Raw genomic sequence first — 16,680 nt, 5'->3', positions numbered from 1 at the left:
TTGTGGTCTATGAGAGGTACCTTGGACCTGGTGTAGTCCTGGTGGAGTCCTGGTTTTGTGTAGTTCTTGCGGTCTGTTCCTGGTCTATGGTGGTCTATAGTGGTCTATGGTAGTCTATGGTAGTCTATGGTAGTCTATGGTGGTCTATGGTGGTCTATGGTGGTCTATAGTGGTCTATGGTGGTCTATGGTAGTCTATGGTGGTCTATGGTGGTCTATGGTGGTCTATGGTGGTCTATGGTGGTCTATGGTGGTCTATGGTACTCTATGGTGGTCTACGAGCAGTGCCTTGGACCTGGTTTACTCCTTGTTTAGTCCTGGTGTAGTGTGGTCCATGGTGGTCTCTGGTGGTCCATGGTGGTTTCTCACAATGACCCCGCTCACCTTTGCGTGTTTAACATGTTTGGTTTTCTCATCTGAAGTCACTGTCGCTGGGTTTAAGTGTGAGATGAATACAGCGCTCACCTATTGGCGACCGCTCAACACATTTACATTTTATTGCCCATTGCTCAGCTTTTAATGTCCTTAAAAGCGGCCGAGTGTTGAGAATAAATTAAACGGCTATTGTGATGAATTCAGCTCGACTTTATCCGAGGTTAGAGAAGGTCAATGCGGCGCAGTTATTAACACTCATGAGATAACGCCCGTGTAATGCAGTGTGTGATTTGAAAATTACCACAATGTAAATAATGGACGTTTTTAGCTTACACTGTTCCTGGTTTCGTCTTCATTTGAGCTCATTTTGGTCCTGATTTAGACATCATCTGGCCCTGTCCTGGTCCTGGCTTGGTCCCAGCTCAGGACAATTGTTATGTGCTCTAATAGGTTCTGCAACTCACGATTATTTTACTGCCCTAAGTCAGCATTACGTCAGCCATTTGTCAAACAGTCATTTCTATCATACTCTTTAGACACATTTTAATCAAATATAGATGTAAATATGGCGATTGAAAGCGGGAATATTTACGAATAAAGTGTATATTTGATGAAAATCGTAAACGGTTGATACTTTTTAGGCATTTTTGTTTTAGTATCCTGGCGTCTTTGTTCTAAAAATGGGTTTAGGCTGCGTTCACACATTTTAAAATCGGGAACCTGGACTAATTCCAAACCAATCTGACTTTATTTTGCATGAGTTTGTTTTACTCGAAGAGCCGCACTACCATAACTCCAGCCGACCAATCAGAACAGAGGAGGAGGAAAGAGAGGAAATGTCAATCATAATCTCCATCGTGTACGAGCAGATGAGAGATAAGATATATAAGAGATGCATTTGTTACTTCTGTGTGAAGCACTTTGTGACTATATGTCTGTGAAAAATGCTGTACAAATAACATTTACTTCCGGGTGCCATATTTTCCGTACTATAAGTCGCACCAGCCAAAAAATGCATAATAGAGAAGAAAAAAACATTTATAAGTTGCACTGGAGTATGAAATGTGGTTGCAAGTGTGAAAATAACAAATAATATCACATATAAGTCGCTCCGGAGTATAAGTATATAAGTATAAATATAAGTATAAGTCGCACCCCGGCCAAAACTATGAAAAAAGGTGCAACTCATAGTCCAGAAAATACGGTACTTACTCGCAAACTGCAATAATACCAATATTCTCTTCAATTGTCGTCAAATTATTTCAAAATACAAGTCTGTTTTCATTCAAACCACGCTCTGTTGTAGTAAAAATCTCAACAAAACCAACATTTTCGAGCTAGCTTTATTTAAGTGAGTAGAAGGTCACATTACAGTGTTATAGATTCAACACGCGGTGCATTAAATCGGTAAAAGAAGATCGACTTACACACAGACATCGCCTTTGGAACAGTTGGACGTATTTCCTTTCATCCTCTGACGTTTGGATAAGCAGAAGCGTCTCCGGAGGCACTGGACACTTGGGTGGATATTTTTAGAACAGAACAGCAGCTCTCGGGCTTCTGTTTCGTGGTCGCGGCTTCACAGAAAACACACATACGTCTTAATAATGCACTGTTCAGTTCACTGTGTCGCGTAGTCCTCGTTTCGGCGTTATTAACGAGGGAAGTGGGATTCACGCAGGAGTAAATCTAAGGCTGCGGTTGTTTTATTTATTCATTTTGTTACATATTTCAGCAGCTACAGTTCCTGGGGTTCACAACTGGGACAAAACACCAAAAGTAAACCTGGACTAGGACCAAACCAAGTCTAATTTAGGGCGCAAACGACCCTTCATCTGCTGATAAATGTTCATAGACTTTCTCTTGAAGATGGAAATAGCACATCTCAAAGTGGATTTATTACGTATTGATTTAGTTATGGAGCTTTATTTTGAAGGATGACCAGGCTCACGTTACAAAGACATTTTGTCCAGTTTTATTCTGATGTGGACTAGATTTGGTCCTGTTCTAGTCCTGGTTTAGCCCTGGCCTTGTCTATGTTTAGTCCTGGTTTAGCTCTGGCCTTGTCCATGTTTAGTCCTGCTTTAGCCCTGGCCTTGTCCACGTTTAGTCCTTGTCCATGTTTAGTCCTGGTTTAGCCCTGGCCTTGTCTATGTTTAGTCCTTGTCCATGTCTAGTCCTGGTTAAGCCCTGGCCTTGTCCATGTTTAGTCCTGGTTTAGCTCTGGCCTTGTCTATGTTTAGTCCTTGTCCATGTCTAGTCCTGGTTTAGCCCTGGCATTGTCCATGTTTAGTCCTGGTTTAGCCCTGGCCTTGTCTATGTTTAGTCCTTGTCCATGTCTAGTCCTGGTTTAGCCCTGGCCTTGTCCATGTTTAGTCCTGGTTTAGCCCTGGCCTTGTCCATGTTTAGTCCTGGTTTAGCCCTGGCCTTGTCCATGTTTAGTCCTGGTTTAGCCCTGGTCTTGTCCATGTTTAGTCCTGGTTTATTTTACGTACGGTTCCTTTCAAATGGAACCAGCCCGCAGAGTTACCGCTCAGTTTGCAGAGTGTTCCAAGCTGTGGGAGCAGCATTACTAAACGCTCACCTCCCTAAATCAGTCCAGACTCACGGTAACAACTATGGGCTTGTCTTGATAATCACTACATCAGCTTATCGTTCAATAAATGAGCGACGGAACATTATTTTTAGGTGTCAACATTTATCATTACACTTATTTGTTGTTATTGTTATTATGTTATTTATAGTATGATGAACATTTGAACAGTAGAAAAGTCAGATCACTAACTTCCACTACTAATAATAGAGACAAATTAAGTTGTTTTTTTTCCTGCTTTTAATGTAATTCAGCACATTTCTTTTGAACAATATTGTTGTTAGTTTCAATTTATCATTTCCTGGTTTGATTTAATCTAATAATAACATGGTAATTACTTAAAAACGAACACACTGGTTTGTTTCGTAGACTTTATGTATCATCCCAAACTCAAAGCGCTTGTATTTTATTGGTAATAATATGGAAACAAAGCAGCAAAACGCGTTCATCACTTGTGCTATTTCCACTCTATCATTACGACGCTGAAGTTGAACAAAAAGAAGACTTTGTGAACCAGACGAACGGAAACAAAACCAATCTAAAATCTACCAAACACAAATCGACATGTGACTTTTGGGTGTTGACTTCTCGTTGTGTTTGTCGTTTTGCAGGATCGCAGGAACAGCCTGAGCGACGCCGTGGTTCTCCAAGCCATTCGAAACGCCAAAGGAAACAACTTCTGCGTGGACTGCGACGCCCCGAGTGAGTCACGGTCCCAGCACCCGACAACAGTCAATTCAACATCATTCTGAACCAATACGGCCCGGGAAACATGGCTGAAACCTTCGAATCATCGTGTGGGTGGTTTGAATTTGGCCCCCGCGAGAATCTAAAAACGAAATGCCCCTGTTTTGTGATGAGCCGTGGTGGTTCTGTGCGGCTGCTGCGTGTGGGAGGCTTTTTAAAGCTTCCCAAATGTAAAAATGGAGCTTTTGTGAGGCGCGCTTTCGGCTCTTGTGATGTAACCGAAGTGGCACGATTCGCCAACCGTCGTCGTCCGATGCTCTGACCGGGTTCGCGCGGAGCCGCTTACGTGGGTGCGTTAGCTTTTAGCGGCGACGGGGTTTTAAACGGGCACATTTAGTGAAGTGGCACAATTATAAAGCGCTTTTCTACACACAAACACACACACACACATACACACACACACACACACACACACACACACACTACAGATTTCACTAAAACGCAGTGAACACAATTATATTTCAGATTTGACTAAACATTTTGCCAATTTGTCCCACGTTTGATCATTTTTGTAAAGTTTTATAATTGTACTTCCTGGTTAGACATGAGCGGCAGATATGACATATGTAGAGGTAATGCCACAGCCGTTACCTAGCAACCAGCCTCTAAACAAGAGCCAAAATCCATATAAATGACAGAACAGTTATGATCTGACACACAATAATGCCATGTAACGCCTTTATTTTGTTAAATGATGGTTTAAACTGTCAGAAAAGTCTGTCAGTTAAGTGTCGACTGTTTTCAATGGCACGTCTGTTTTAGAACTCAGCTCTGCTTCTTGTCACATTCATTTTTCAAAATTTAACAGAATTAAAACTATGATTGATGGTTCTACACATAATTAGGAAAAACAATAGAACCTTCATATGGACTTTAGTGTCTTGCTCAAGAACACAACGGCAGTTTTCAGGATTATAGTTTTATGTATTAGTAAAAACTGTGAAAATAAAATGATGCAAACCGTCATCAGACTTTATGATAAACATGAATATCTGACCATTTGTTTGGATACTGTTTATTACATTTATGATGTTTCTAAGATTACATAAGAAGTTCTTTTTTCACCTGTTTCGTCTGGTTTCAGACCCAACGTGGGCCAGTCTGAACCTGGGGGCCCTGCTCTGCATCGAGTGCTCTGGGATCCACAGGAACCTGGGGACCCACGTGTCCAGGGTCCGCTCTCTGGACCTGGACGACCTGCCACGGGAACTGACCCTGGTCCTCAGCGCCATCGGGAACCACCTAGTGAACAGCATCTGGGAGGCTCGCACCCACGGGCACCGCAAACCCTCGCCCGACGCCTCCAGGTAATGTTTGTGTGAACCGACTATTTAGTCCTGGTTTAGTCCTGGTTTAGTCCTGCTTTAGTCCTGCTTTAGCCCTGGTTTAGTTAGTCCTGGTTTAGGCCTGGTCTAGACCTGGTCTAGTTTTGGTTTAGTCCTGCTTTAGTCCTGGTTTAGACCTGGTTTAGTCCTGGTTTAGTGCTGGTTTAGTCTTTGTTAAGTTCTGGTTTAATCTTGGTTTAGTCTTGGTTTAGTCTTGGTTTAGTCTTGGTTTAGTCTTGCTTTAGTCCTGCTTTAGTCCTGCTTTAGTCCTGGTTTTGTCCTACTTTAGCCCTGGTTTAGTCTTTGTTAAGTCCTGGTTTAGTCTTGGTTTAGTCTTTGTTAAGTCCTGGTTTAGTCTTGGTTTAGTCTTGGTTTAGTCTTGCTTTAGTCCTGCTTTAGTCCTGCTTTAGTCCTGGTTTAGTCTTGGTTTAGTCTTTGTTAAGTCCTGGTTTAGTCTTGGTTTAGTCTTGGTTTAGTCTTGGTTTAGTCTTGGTTTAGTCTTGGTTTAGTCTTGGTTTAGTCTTGCTTTAGTCCTGCTTTAGTCCTGCTTTAGTCCTGGTTTTGTCCTACTTTAGCCCTGGTTTAGTCTTTGTTAAGTCCTGGTTTAGTCTTGGTTTAGTCTTGGTGTAGTCTTGGTGTAGTCTTGGTTTAGTCTTGGTTTAGTCCTGTATACAGTCGGTCCTCTTCTCCTGCTGGAGACCTGCTGCAAGATCATGATCTTTCAGCTCCAACTCAGTATTTAAACTCGACTGATTCTCATTTCTGAAACGGCCGTGTGGGAAGACGAAATCCGCGGTCATGGATGAGACGTCAGTGTGTTTGAGAAGGATCAAATCAGTGGACTCGAGCAGAGAAAACATCTAAGGAGAAGCAGAAGCTAATCTACTGCAGATCTGTGAGAGTGTTTGGGACGTTGTTGGACTCAGGTTAGTCCTTAGATGTGTCCTGATTAAGTCTAGACTTTGTTCTGGTTTTGTTTTGGTTAAGTTCTGGTTTAGTTGGTTTAGTCCTGGTTTGATCGTGTTTTGCTACAGGTCAATTTCAATTCAAAGGCTGCCCTGTAAACTTGATTGTGGTTTAGTTCGGGTTGTAGATCAGTGAAGTCAGGTTGTATTCCCTGATGTAATCTTAATTTACAACACAAAACTCCTTTTCATGGTTTTGGCAGCACTATTTTCTCATTTGCACGATTACTAAAAACATTCAAGAGAAAAGAATCATCCTGATGTGTAGATTTAATGATCCTCGAGGGAAATGACTTGGACACAGTGACATAAACACTCTTTTATACATAACCAGGTCAGAAAACATTGACATTGCATTACTTATCGTGACTTGTGTTTAGGTTTGCTTGAGTCTGAATAAACCCAAAGACCGACTCTTTGTACAGAACAAATTGTGATCGATGGCCGAGCTTGAAAATCAATTATAATCCAAGTATAATGCACTGGACGGGACCTTCTCTGATGTAACACTTCTGCTCCTCGGGCGTCCTCTCCGTTTGTGCTGACTCAGGGAGGAGCGAGAGTCGTGGATCCGGGCCAAATACGAGCAGAAGCTGTTCGTGGCGCCGCTGCCTCCGCCCACGCCGGGAGAGGGGCCGGACATCACGCTGGCGGGGCGCCTCCTGCTGGCTGTGATGGAGCACAACCTGCCCAAGCTGCTGCTGCTGCTGGCCCACTGCAGCAAGGAGGACATGAACGCTCCGCTCAGCATGGCGCTCTCGTCCCGGGCGCTGCTGGCCCTGCGTCTGCCCGCCTCCGCCCTGCACGCCGCCTGCCAACACGGCGACGTGGTGATGACGCAGCTCCTCCTGTGGGTCAGTTTGCACATTACACTTTCAAGAAACGCAGGCTGGTCTGTGAGTTACAGCTGGGTTTCTTCTTCTTCTATTTTGATTTGATAATAACTATACCATGAGCATGAACCCAGATTTAATTAATGATTAACATACAGTTTAATAACTTTGTAACTACTTTGTTAAGGTTAGGTGTTAGAATCAAGGTCAGAGTATTACCGTATTTTTCAGAGTATAAGTCGCACTAGCCAAAAAATGCATAATAGTGAAGAAAAAGATATATATAAGTTGCATTGGAGTATGAAATGCAGTGTGAAAATCAAGTGTGAAAATAACAATATCACATATAAGTCGCTCCGGAGTATAAGTATAAGTATATAAGTATAAATATAAGTATAAGTCGCACCCCGGCCAAAATTATGAAAAAAGGTAGTTAAATAGTACTAATCCTGAATCCTTCTTAATAATCTATTTGTTCACGATGAATTAAGTCCTTGTTCATGCTTTATTAAGGCAGGAAAAAGTGAAGTTATTATAAAGTGGAACAAAGAGTAGCCCAAATAATGAACCAGAAACAAACATCAGCATAAGTCTGGTAAGTTTGTCCATTTTTAAGTTCATGGTGGAAATAGATTTTCAAATAACAACATTTTCAAACAGTGAAGTATTAATCTAACTACAAGCTCTCACAAACCCTCATCACTAACATTCACATGCATGATTAGGGAGATTTTTAGGCGTTTTTTTTGGCTTTAGAACAGCTTTTTCGACCTGAAACGTGACCCCGATAGGACCCCCCTTGCACAGTTTAATAATTAGACGACGACATCATGCGGTGGTCTGACTTTTTCACAACTTTTTGCTTTCACGATACATTTTCTTGGAGGAAAAACTGACCGGACCGATTACGAGAAGCATTAAAAGTCCCACTGCAAAACAATTCATCAAAGAAAGAATTCTTTATTGCACTAAACCATGAAGCTAACAGCAGCAGGATCAGCTCTCCACAGACCTGACTCGTCACTTGGCATGGGGGAGGGTACATCGTTTTCCATTCTCGTAACTTTCCGCGTTTTGATGCGTCACGTATTTCTTTTAACTATTTAAGCTCCTACTCTGAGGCAGGTACTTCACTTTTACTTCCTGCTGCTGCTACTCACTTTACACAACTTTACTTCAATATTAAGTTCTCTTTTTGAGTGTATTTACAAGACATTACACAAGACACGGGCAGGGCCGACCCAGCCTATAAGCGAACTAAGCAACCGCGTAGGGCCCCGAGGCGTTAAGAGGGCCCCCAATCTGGCAACCCGTCTTATGAGAAGTGCAAGCGCAGCGTGTGCCACTAGTGTAGTAGCGCTGCTGGCGCGGCAGCACACACAGAGGTAACATATAACCCACAAACCGCATTTATTTGTAATGACAATCTGGCAACCAAGACACCAAACCTGCGCTGATTGGTCAACTTCATTGTGCGCGAGCAGAACGAGAGCAAAACATAAACACAACAGAACGTGGTCCTCATGTCCAGAGGAATATATCCCCCCGATGCCGAAAAACGAAAGAAGAAACTTCTTGACGATGTAAAGAAACTGCAAACTCAACAACACTCTCCAGGTATTGAACTTCTCTTACAAAGAGACGGTTAATGCTGCTGTTTGAAACAACACGAGTCTGTCACGTTAGTTCGCTCAGGCTGGAGGCGACGAGAGCTCTGCCCCGCGCATAATAATATGTCTGAATGAAAGATAATAAGCTTCACATTTACACCAGCCCGGGAGTGTTAGCTGCAGGTGAGGCCGGTGAGGGGCGTCTGTGCCCCGGGTCACTAAGAGGCGGAGATCCGGTCCAGACGAGCGCCGCCTCGTCCAGAAGCTCTGACGTGAGACTTTGGAGTGAAAAGTGTGCGGCCCCTGTCCCGGGTCCCTGTCCCGGGCCCCTGTGCAGCCTCAGTCAGAGATGAGCGTCCCCTCTCTCTCACATCACCATGTGTGAGATCAATCGTGATTCGTGATGTCTGTTTTACTTTGACTTCTTAACGTGCAATAAGAGGAACGTAAAGGTTTATGCACGTAAGGTCCATCAGCCAATCACATCGCAGCATTGTTTCATGCAGGAGCCCAGTGTGTGATGTTCTGATCAGAACAGCGTCTTTGGGTCACTGAAAAGCGCTATATAAATAAAAGTTATTATTATTATTATTATTATTATTAGAACAAACATTTATATTGTAATTAACTTTTAATAGAGCAATAAAACATTTCAATTTATTTAAAAAGCATCATTAGACTATTTGTTATAAATTATAATAAATTGATAGTGAAAAATAACCAGACATATTATGATTACGTCTGTTATAGAATAATACTATATATTTTTATATAAAAGTGGCAAAGTTGCAGAAACGCTTCACTATAGCTAGGTTTGGACCTTCACTTCTCGTTCTGTTCATTCTCTGGGAATAACATGTTTGCACTGTTTTATCAGTGTTAATTGTTAATCAAGCAATGCTTATGCTATTTGTTTAATTTAATATAACTTGTTTTGTCACTTTAGCAAGAAGGAACAGTTGGGAGCTGTAAAAGATAAATTAGTAAGGATAACTATTACTTTTACATTTTCAGTTAAAATGAATCAATCTGACCATAATTATTTTTCATAGCCAATATTGTATTGAGTAATTAAGTACACTAATGTATTAATAACTGGCTTTAATCATTTTCTCCTGGCACAGTTTCATCACATCATCATTTTATAGCATTACAACCTCAACATTTTACTCTTACTTTAGCCGGCTGGACCACATTAAAATGCAACAGAAGACCCAAAAAAGCTCTGAAAATCTCTGGGGGAGGGCCCCCAGACCCCCCTGTTCATTAATTTAAACTAATGTGCTAATGTGGCTGTCGACCCTTAACGCCCACAAATACGCCCAAAAACATATCTGGGACGTGTGTTATTTGTACAGGGAGTAGAGGTGATGTCAGCGGAATACCAAGTTGCATTGTGGGATTTAAGTTATCAATATTTGAGCTTGTGAGGTGTTGAGAATAAACTAACTGGCAAATGGATGCCCTGGAGTTTTGGTGTGCTTTGTTTGCGTTGAAGAAAGTTCCCATATGTGAATTGTTTACTGACAATGGCAATAAAACTGATTCTGATGACGTGGTGAGGGGCCCCCAAATTTTTTTTCGCTTAGGGGCCCCTGAAGTCTTGGGCCGGCCCTGGACACGGGTCAGAACACAGAACAGACGTTACATGAGGCAAGGAAAAATAACACGTTTGCATTTTAACATTACCGTTCATTTAATTAATCACTGCTTTTTATGGAAAATGTGATGTTTTATACAGTTAATTTCTCCGTGGATATGTTATTACTTTGCTCAGAATGTTCCACGGTACTGCAATAAACTTATCTATCTCCATGGAGACAACAAGCAGGTGACACCAGGCCGAGTTACAGGTCAGATCTGTGGAGAGGCGGCCTCACTCACAGTATGTTTGCGTGTTTTTCAAGGTGTTTTTTCGAGCAATTAAAACACATAATATAATCAAGAAACTGTGATAAGAGAGTTTTAATGTCGCACTGTGGAACATTTACAGCCTTTCTTTGTGTTGCAGCGGCAGCAGTAAAACGGGAAACTCTAGATAAACGAGGATTCAAAACACAGGCCGCTAAAATTAAACGTAAAAATCGAAGCCGCTCTGCCGTCTAAAAGTCCCAACTCGACCGAATCTGTCCAAACCAATTCATTTTACAGAACGCGGAAGCACTCACTGTCTCGTATTCATCAAAATAAACTGCTATAATGCAAACGCGGTCGGAATAAACAGAGCGGTCGACTCAGCACAAACCCGGCGCGTGAGGAGAGCGGGTTTGATGAATGGACCCCGAGTCTGTGGAGCCGGCGCCGCTCGGTATTTGAGATCTGTCAAATGCAGTTTTTACAAGATCCGGAAGAGGATTTGTCTCGTCTCAAATACTCTGCTGATGCTTTAATTATCTTTCCGTTCGTTCGTTTGTTCGTGACTTTGAAAAATAATGTGGAAAATGATGTGGGTAATCTTCTTGATGCTTTAGTCTAGCAATGGTTTCATCATTTGTTTCATCAGATTAGGAATTTTATAGTTTTTTAATATTATAATCTGCAACAACAACAATAAAGCCAGTACATGGGATTTTAACAAACATTATATTTTAAGGCGAGATGCTGCAGGTGAATAGAGAAAAGTCTTAGAGCTATTCATTTGAAACTTCTTTTGTAGTTTATAATTTATAAATGTAAGAATAAAATGTATTAACAAAACACATAAAACACAGAACACAGAACATGACCAGAGAGTTAAAACTAAAAAGAATACAAACAGCACAGAATGTCTAAAGAAACTAAATTGAAGCATATTCAAATGGCCCACTTCCAAAGTCAAATAGGTCCATTTCAAATGAGGTCCGAATGTACTTTTTTCTCCCACATTCCAGTCATTGTATAATGTTTTCATATAGGGCATTTTATGTGTAAAAATGGCACATATGGAACATGAAAATCTGAAAAATGCATAGAGCCAAGTTTGAATTTCTTGCCTCATTACTATTATTATTTTTTTCATTTTGTATTTATTTTATTTTGTATTCATTTAATTTTGTATTTATTTTATTTTATTTTATTTTATTTATTTTATTTATTTTATTTATTTTATTTATTTTATTTATTTTATTTATTTTATTTATTTTATTTATTTTATTTATTTTATTTATTTTATTTATTTTAATTCAAACAAACAGTTTTTTCTGTTCTGTCCGGGCTTAAAATAAACAAATAAATAAATAAAGCAGTAACCATTCTTAAAGTATTGTAGCAGTTCAACATTTAACTGTTTCCAGAGACTTCTTGCCTTTAATTCCTTTGTCACATTTTCTGAACTAGAGCTGCAAGATAAATCACAGTTTGAATCGACGCAATCAGCAAATCACAACGGCAGCAATTTATTAATTATCATCGTTTTCCTCCTCAGACAACACAATATCCTTTCTTATCCTGCTTAAAAACTGCCAACCGTGTGGTTTAGATCTGTACAAACATCTGAAATACACAGTTAAATACGCAGTTTTTGTAAATTCTCATCTTATTATTTGGTTAATCATAATTATTCAGGTCACAATGTGATCTTAAAGAACTGAAAAATTATAAGCGTGACAACTTTAGAAGCAATAAAAATCTAAACGTAAAGCACCTTTTTCACGTTTCTGCCCAATTACTTTAAGTTTGTCATTCAGTTATCTTTGATTTTGAAGATAATTAATGTGTTTCCTGTTGTTTGGTGATGATCTCATCTCATGAACCATCGTTAAATCGCGATGTACCGTATTTTCTGGATTATAAATTGCACCAGCAAAAAATGCATAATAGAGAAGAAAAAAACATATATAAGTCAAACTGTGGTAAGTGTCTGGTATGTTAGCGTAACATATTAACAGTTATTCAGATAACTATAGCATAAAGAACATGCTAACAAGTTTACCAAAGCATCAGTTTTACTCCAAATCACTAAATCCAAGGCAAGGCAAGTTTATTTGTTGAGCACATTTCCTACACAAGGCAATTCAAAGTGCTTCACACAGCAGGAAAAATGCATTAAAATCACAAAGAAATTACAGAAACAGAAATACAATAAAATTAACTAAATTAAAAATTATCAATCCAACTGATTGTCTAAACTAATAAAATCACAAACAAAAGAGAAAAGTGCAAAGAAAAAAATCCTTTCAGTCATATGCGCAGCTAAACAAAACAGTTTTTAGCTTAGATTTGAACATTGTCAGAGTAGAAACTGTCTCACATCTTCAGGAAGACTGTTCCAGATTTTAGCTGCATAAAACTGAAATGCAGATTCCCCATGTTTAGTCTTGACTCTGGCACCAGCAGGAGGCCGGTCCATGTTTAGTCCTGACTCTGGCACCAGCAGGAGGTCCGTCCATGTTTAGTCCTGACTCTGGCACCAGCAGGAGGCCGATCCATGTTTAGTCCTGACTCTGGCACCAGCAGGAGGCCGTTCCATGTTTAGTCCTGACTCTGGCACCAGCAGGAGGCCGGTCCATGTTTAGTCCTGACTCTGGCACCAGCAGGAGGCCGATCCATGTTTAGTCCTGACTCTGGCACCAGCAGGAGGCCGGTCCATGTTTAGTCCTGACTCTGGCACCAGCAGGAGGCCGGTCCATGTTTAGTCCTGACTCTGGCACCAGCAGGAGGCCGGTCCATGTTTAGTCCTGACTCTGGCACCAGCAGGAGGCCGGTCCATGTTTAGTCCTGACTCTGGCACCAGCAGGAGGCAGGTCCATGTTTAGTCCTGACTCTGGCACCAGCAGGAGGCCGGTCCATGTTTAGTCCTGACTCTGGGCACCAGCAGGAGGCCGGTCCATGTTTAGTCCTGACTCTGGCACCAGCAGGAGGCCGGTCCCTGAGGTCCTCAGAGTCCGAGATGGTTCATATGGCACTAATATATCCAAGATGTACTTTGGTGCTAGTCCATGGAGAGACTTGTACACAAGCAGAGCTGCTTTAAAGTCTATTCTCTGAGCCACAGGAGCCAGTGCAGAGACCTGAGAACAGGACTAATGTGATCATACTTCCTGGTTCTGGTCAGGACCCGAGCAGCAGCGTTCTGGATGTACTGCAGCTGTTTTACAGCTCGTTTGGAGAGGCCAGTGAGCGGCCGTTACAGTAGTCTAATCTACTGGAGACAAACGCATGGATAAGTCTCTCTAAATCTGGTTTTGACACCATATTTTTGATTTTGGCAATGTTTTTTAGATTGTAAAAAGCTGCTGATGTTATTGATTTGACGTGGCTGTTAAAGTTCAAGTCTGAGTCCATTATTACCCCCAGATTTCTAACTTGGTTTGTAGGTTTTAGAGCGAGACTCTGGAGGTGACCGCTAACACTTTCTCTTTGTTTCTGTGGGCCAAAAACGATTATTTCAGTCTTGTCTGAGTTCAGCTGGAGAAAGTTGTTTTGCATCCACAAACTGATCCGTTGGATGCAGTGACAGAGTGAATCTACTGGTCCATAGTCACCTGCCGACAGTGAAACATAGATCTGAGTGTCGTCTGCATAATTGTGATAGGACACATTTTCACTGCGTATCAACTGACCTAACGGCAGCATGTAGAAGTTGAACAGAAGGGGACCCAGGGCTGACCCTTGGGGCACTCCACAGGTCAGGGTCATGTGGTCTGAGACACAGTTACCAATTTCAACAAAGTACTTCCTGTCTTCTAGATAGGACCTTAGCCAGTTTAGGGTAGTGCCAGTGATGCCCACCCAGTCCTCTAGTCTCTGTAAGAGGATCCCATGATCGACAGTGTCAAAAGCAGCACTCAGATCTAACAAAATTAAGACTGAGGCTTTGCCCGTGTCAGTGTTCAGGCGGATGTCATTTGTCACCTTGACAAGAGCAGTCTCAGTGCTGTGATGAGGTCTAAAACCTGACTGAAAAACATCAAATGAGTTGTTTATTAAGAGGAAATCTGTGAGCTGTTGGTAAACAACCTTTTCAAGGACTTTGCCCCAAAATGGCAGATTAGAGATGGGCCGGTAATGACTCAGTACTGCGGCATCAAGACTGCTCTTCTTTAGGAGAGGCTTTATGACCGCAGTTTTTAAAGACATTGGGAATGTTCCAGATTGAAGCGACATGTTAACTATGTGAGTGAATGGTGCTAACAAACTGTTCAGCACAGACTTTAGAAATCTGGTGGGTAACACATCGAGGCAGCATGTAGATGAACTCAGACTGATGATGATCTCATGGACAGTTTTGTCAGTTACTGGTGCAAAGTGAGTTAGCTCTAAGAGTCTAGGTGGTTTTAGGGTTATTTTTTGCATTGTGGGATTTATAGCATTTTTAATGCCCTGAACTTTGTCATTAAAAAATAATGCAAACTCATTACACTTGGATGTGGAAATGAGTTCTAACGGCAGCTGAGCTGGAGGGTTTGTTACTATAATTTGTTTCCAATAATTTCAGAGAAATATCTTTCCCTAGTTCTACATAAGATTTGGTTGTACATGTTCAGCTTTTCTTTGTTAATCTCTTTTTGAACCTGGAGCTTTGACTTGCGCCATTTCCGTTCGGCCCTGCGGCACTTCCTTTTCTGTGCCCTGACCGAATCATCATTTCCCCATGGCGCCTTCTGCTTATTTTTAACCATTTTAGCCTTCATAGGGGCGGTGGTGTCCAGAACATTCAAAACACTAGATGTAACAGAGTTCATTTACATTAGAACATGAGACATTTTCAAAGTTTATCATTTCCATAAACAGTGCACCTGTGCCATCATTTATGTGTCTCCTCTGAACAACTGCAGGACCAGCCGGTGGTTTTCCATTGAATTCTTTTTCCTCTGTGTCACTTCAAAACAACTCCACAAACTCCAGAGGTAGAGGAAGTGAAGATTCTTCTTCTGCGTCACTTAGAGCCTAGAGCGCCCTCTTGTGGTTGTCAGTGTGAAATAACGAATAATATCACATATAAGTTGCTCTGGAGTATAAGTCACACCCCGGCCAAAACTATGAAAAAAGGTGCTACTTAAAGGCGTAATGGACGATTCTTTTGGCCCAAATCTGAGTCTCATTTCCTCGTGGCGTGGACTGCCGATTAGTCCTGCCACGTATCAATCATAGAACTCACCTACCGCTCACCTGCAGCCGCGTGCGGCTCGTCCCCATCAGAGCAGCATGTTTCCGCGTGTCTAAGCGCATTGATCTATCATAATATAGTTCCCTCAGTGTACGGGACAAAATTAGGACGGAGAAAGACAGTTCGAGCTGACTCAGAAGAGACGGAAATCTATGGGAGACGAGAGATGCGATCCGTCACGCTAATAAACAAACGCACGTGTGTGTTGTATCAGTCCGCACAGGCCAGAGTTCTGAAATTGCCGAAAAATTGTCCATAACGCCTTTGATAATCATAACATTAAAATTTGATATTGTGACACCGCTAATTGCAAGATCTTATCGCGATTCCGGCCATTTGATGTTTTTTTTCTCGCTCTGACCCTGCCCTGTCTTTCCCCGCAGTACGGCTGCGACGTGCGATACCGAGACGCCCAGGGCCAGACGGCGCTGGCTGTCGCCCACAACGCTGGCAGCCCGGAGTGCGTGGACATCCTGCTCCAGCACGGCTGCCCCAACGAGCCGCCGCTGTCCTCCATCTCCTCGCCGCTCTCCTCCTCGGCCGTCGGCTTCGCCTCCTCGCCGACGACGCAGCCGCCCGCCTTCGCCATGAACCCCGGCCTCACTGTGGCGACCACGCTGAAGATAACCACGCACAAGACGCCGGGCGGCGGGACGAGCCTGAGCTACAGCACGTCGCGCCGGGCCGTGTCGTAAAGAGCGGGAAATTGACTGCTGGATGTTTTCTGATGAGCTCGTGTGTGTGTGGAGATGGGAACGAGGGACTCAGCGGGAGGGCGCGTGCGGTCGCCGATGGTCGCCGACGGTCGAGCTGACGCCAAGTGCCCGAGACTGACGTTTAAACCAAAAGAAACGACAAGGTTTTTCTCAACGACGGCGTTCGGACGGCATTTAAAAAGGGCCTGGATACATGGATGTTTTTGTAGATGCCTTTTCTTTCCTTTTGCGTGTCGGTCTCTAGTTGATGGGTAAACAAAGCATTTAAAGGTTTTAGAATGTTGAGAAGAATGTTGTGGTTGAATGTAATTTGACGTTTCAGAACGCTCGGAGGTCTGAAACGGATAATGAAACTATCGTGCCATTTAAAGTCGAATGCAGTCGCGCGCTTCACACCTTGAAGTAATAGAAGTGTTTTGGAAAACCCCCC

At 42.2% G+C, this 16,680-nt stretch overlaps 1 protein-coding gene across 2 annotated transcripts in view; it reads left to right on the top strand.

Moving 5' to 3' along the window:
• Positions 1–16,256, top strand: part of LOC140365249 (arf-GAP with GTPase, ANK repeat and PH domain-containing protein 1-like) — a 68,522-nt gene extending 52,266 nt beyond the window's left edge. For both annotated transcript variants that reach the window (XM_072451547.1, XM_072451546.1), the window contains 4 exons: positions 3,579–3,669; positions 4,799–5,021; positions 6,555–6,858; positions 15,918–16,256. In XM_072451547.1, the coding sequence (XP_072307648.1) occupies positions 3,579–3,669; positions 4,799–5,021; positions 6,555–6,858; positions 15,918–16,229 (930 nt within the window). In that variant the 3' untranslated portion in view covers positions 16,230–16,256. The remainder of the gene's footprint in view (positions 1–3,578; positions 3,670–4,798; positions 5,022–6,554; positions 6,859–15,917) is intronic.
• Positions 16,257–16,680: the final 424 nt, after the last annotated feature.

Source organism: Eucyclogobius newberryi, unplaced genomic scaffold, assembly GCF_026437365.1.
Source record: "Eucyclogobius newberryi isolate DKJ021-1_F unplaced genomic scaffold, fEucNew1.0.hap1 SCAF_19, whole genome shotgun sequence".
NCBI classification, from domain to species: domain Eukaryota; kingdom Metazoa; phylum Chordata; class Actinopteri; order Gobiiformes; family Gobiidae; genus Eucyclogobius; species Eucyclogobius newberryi.
This window is presented reverse-complemented; position numbering and strand designations above follow the sequence as displayed.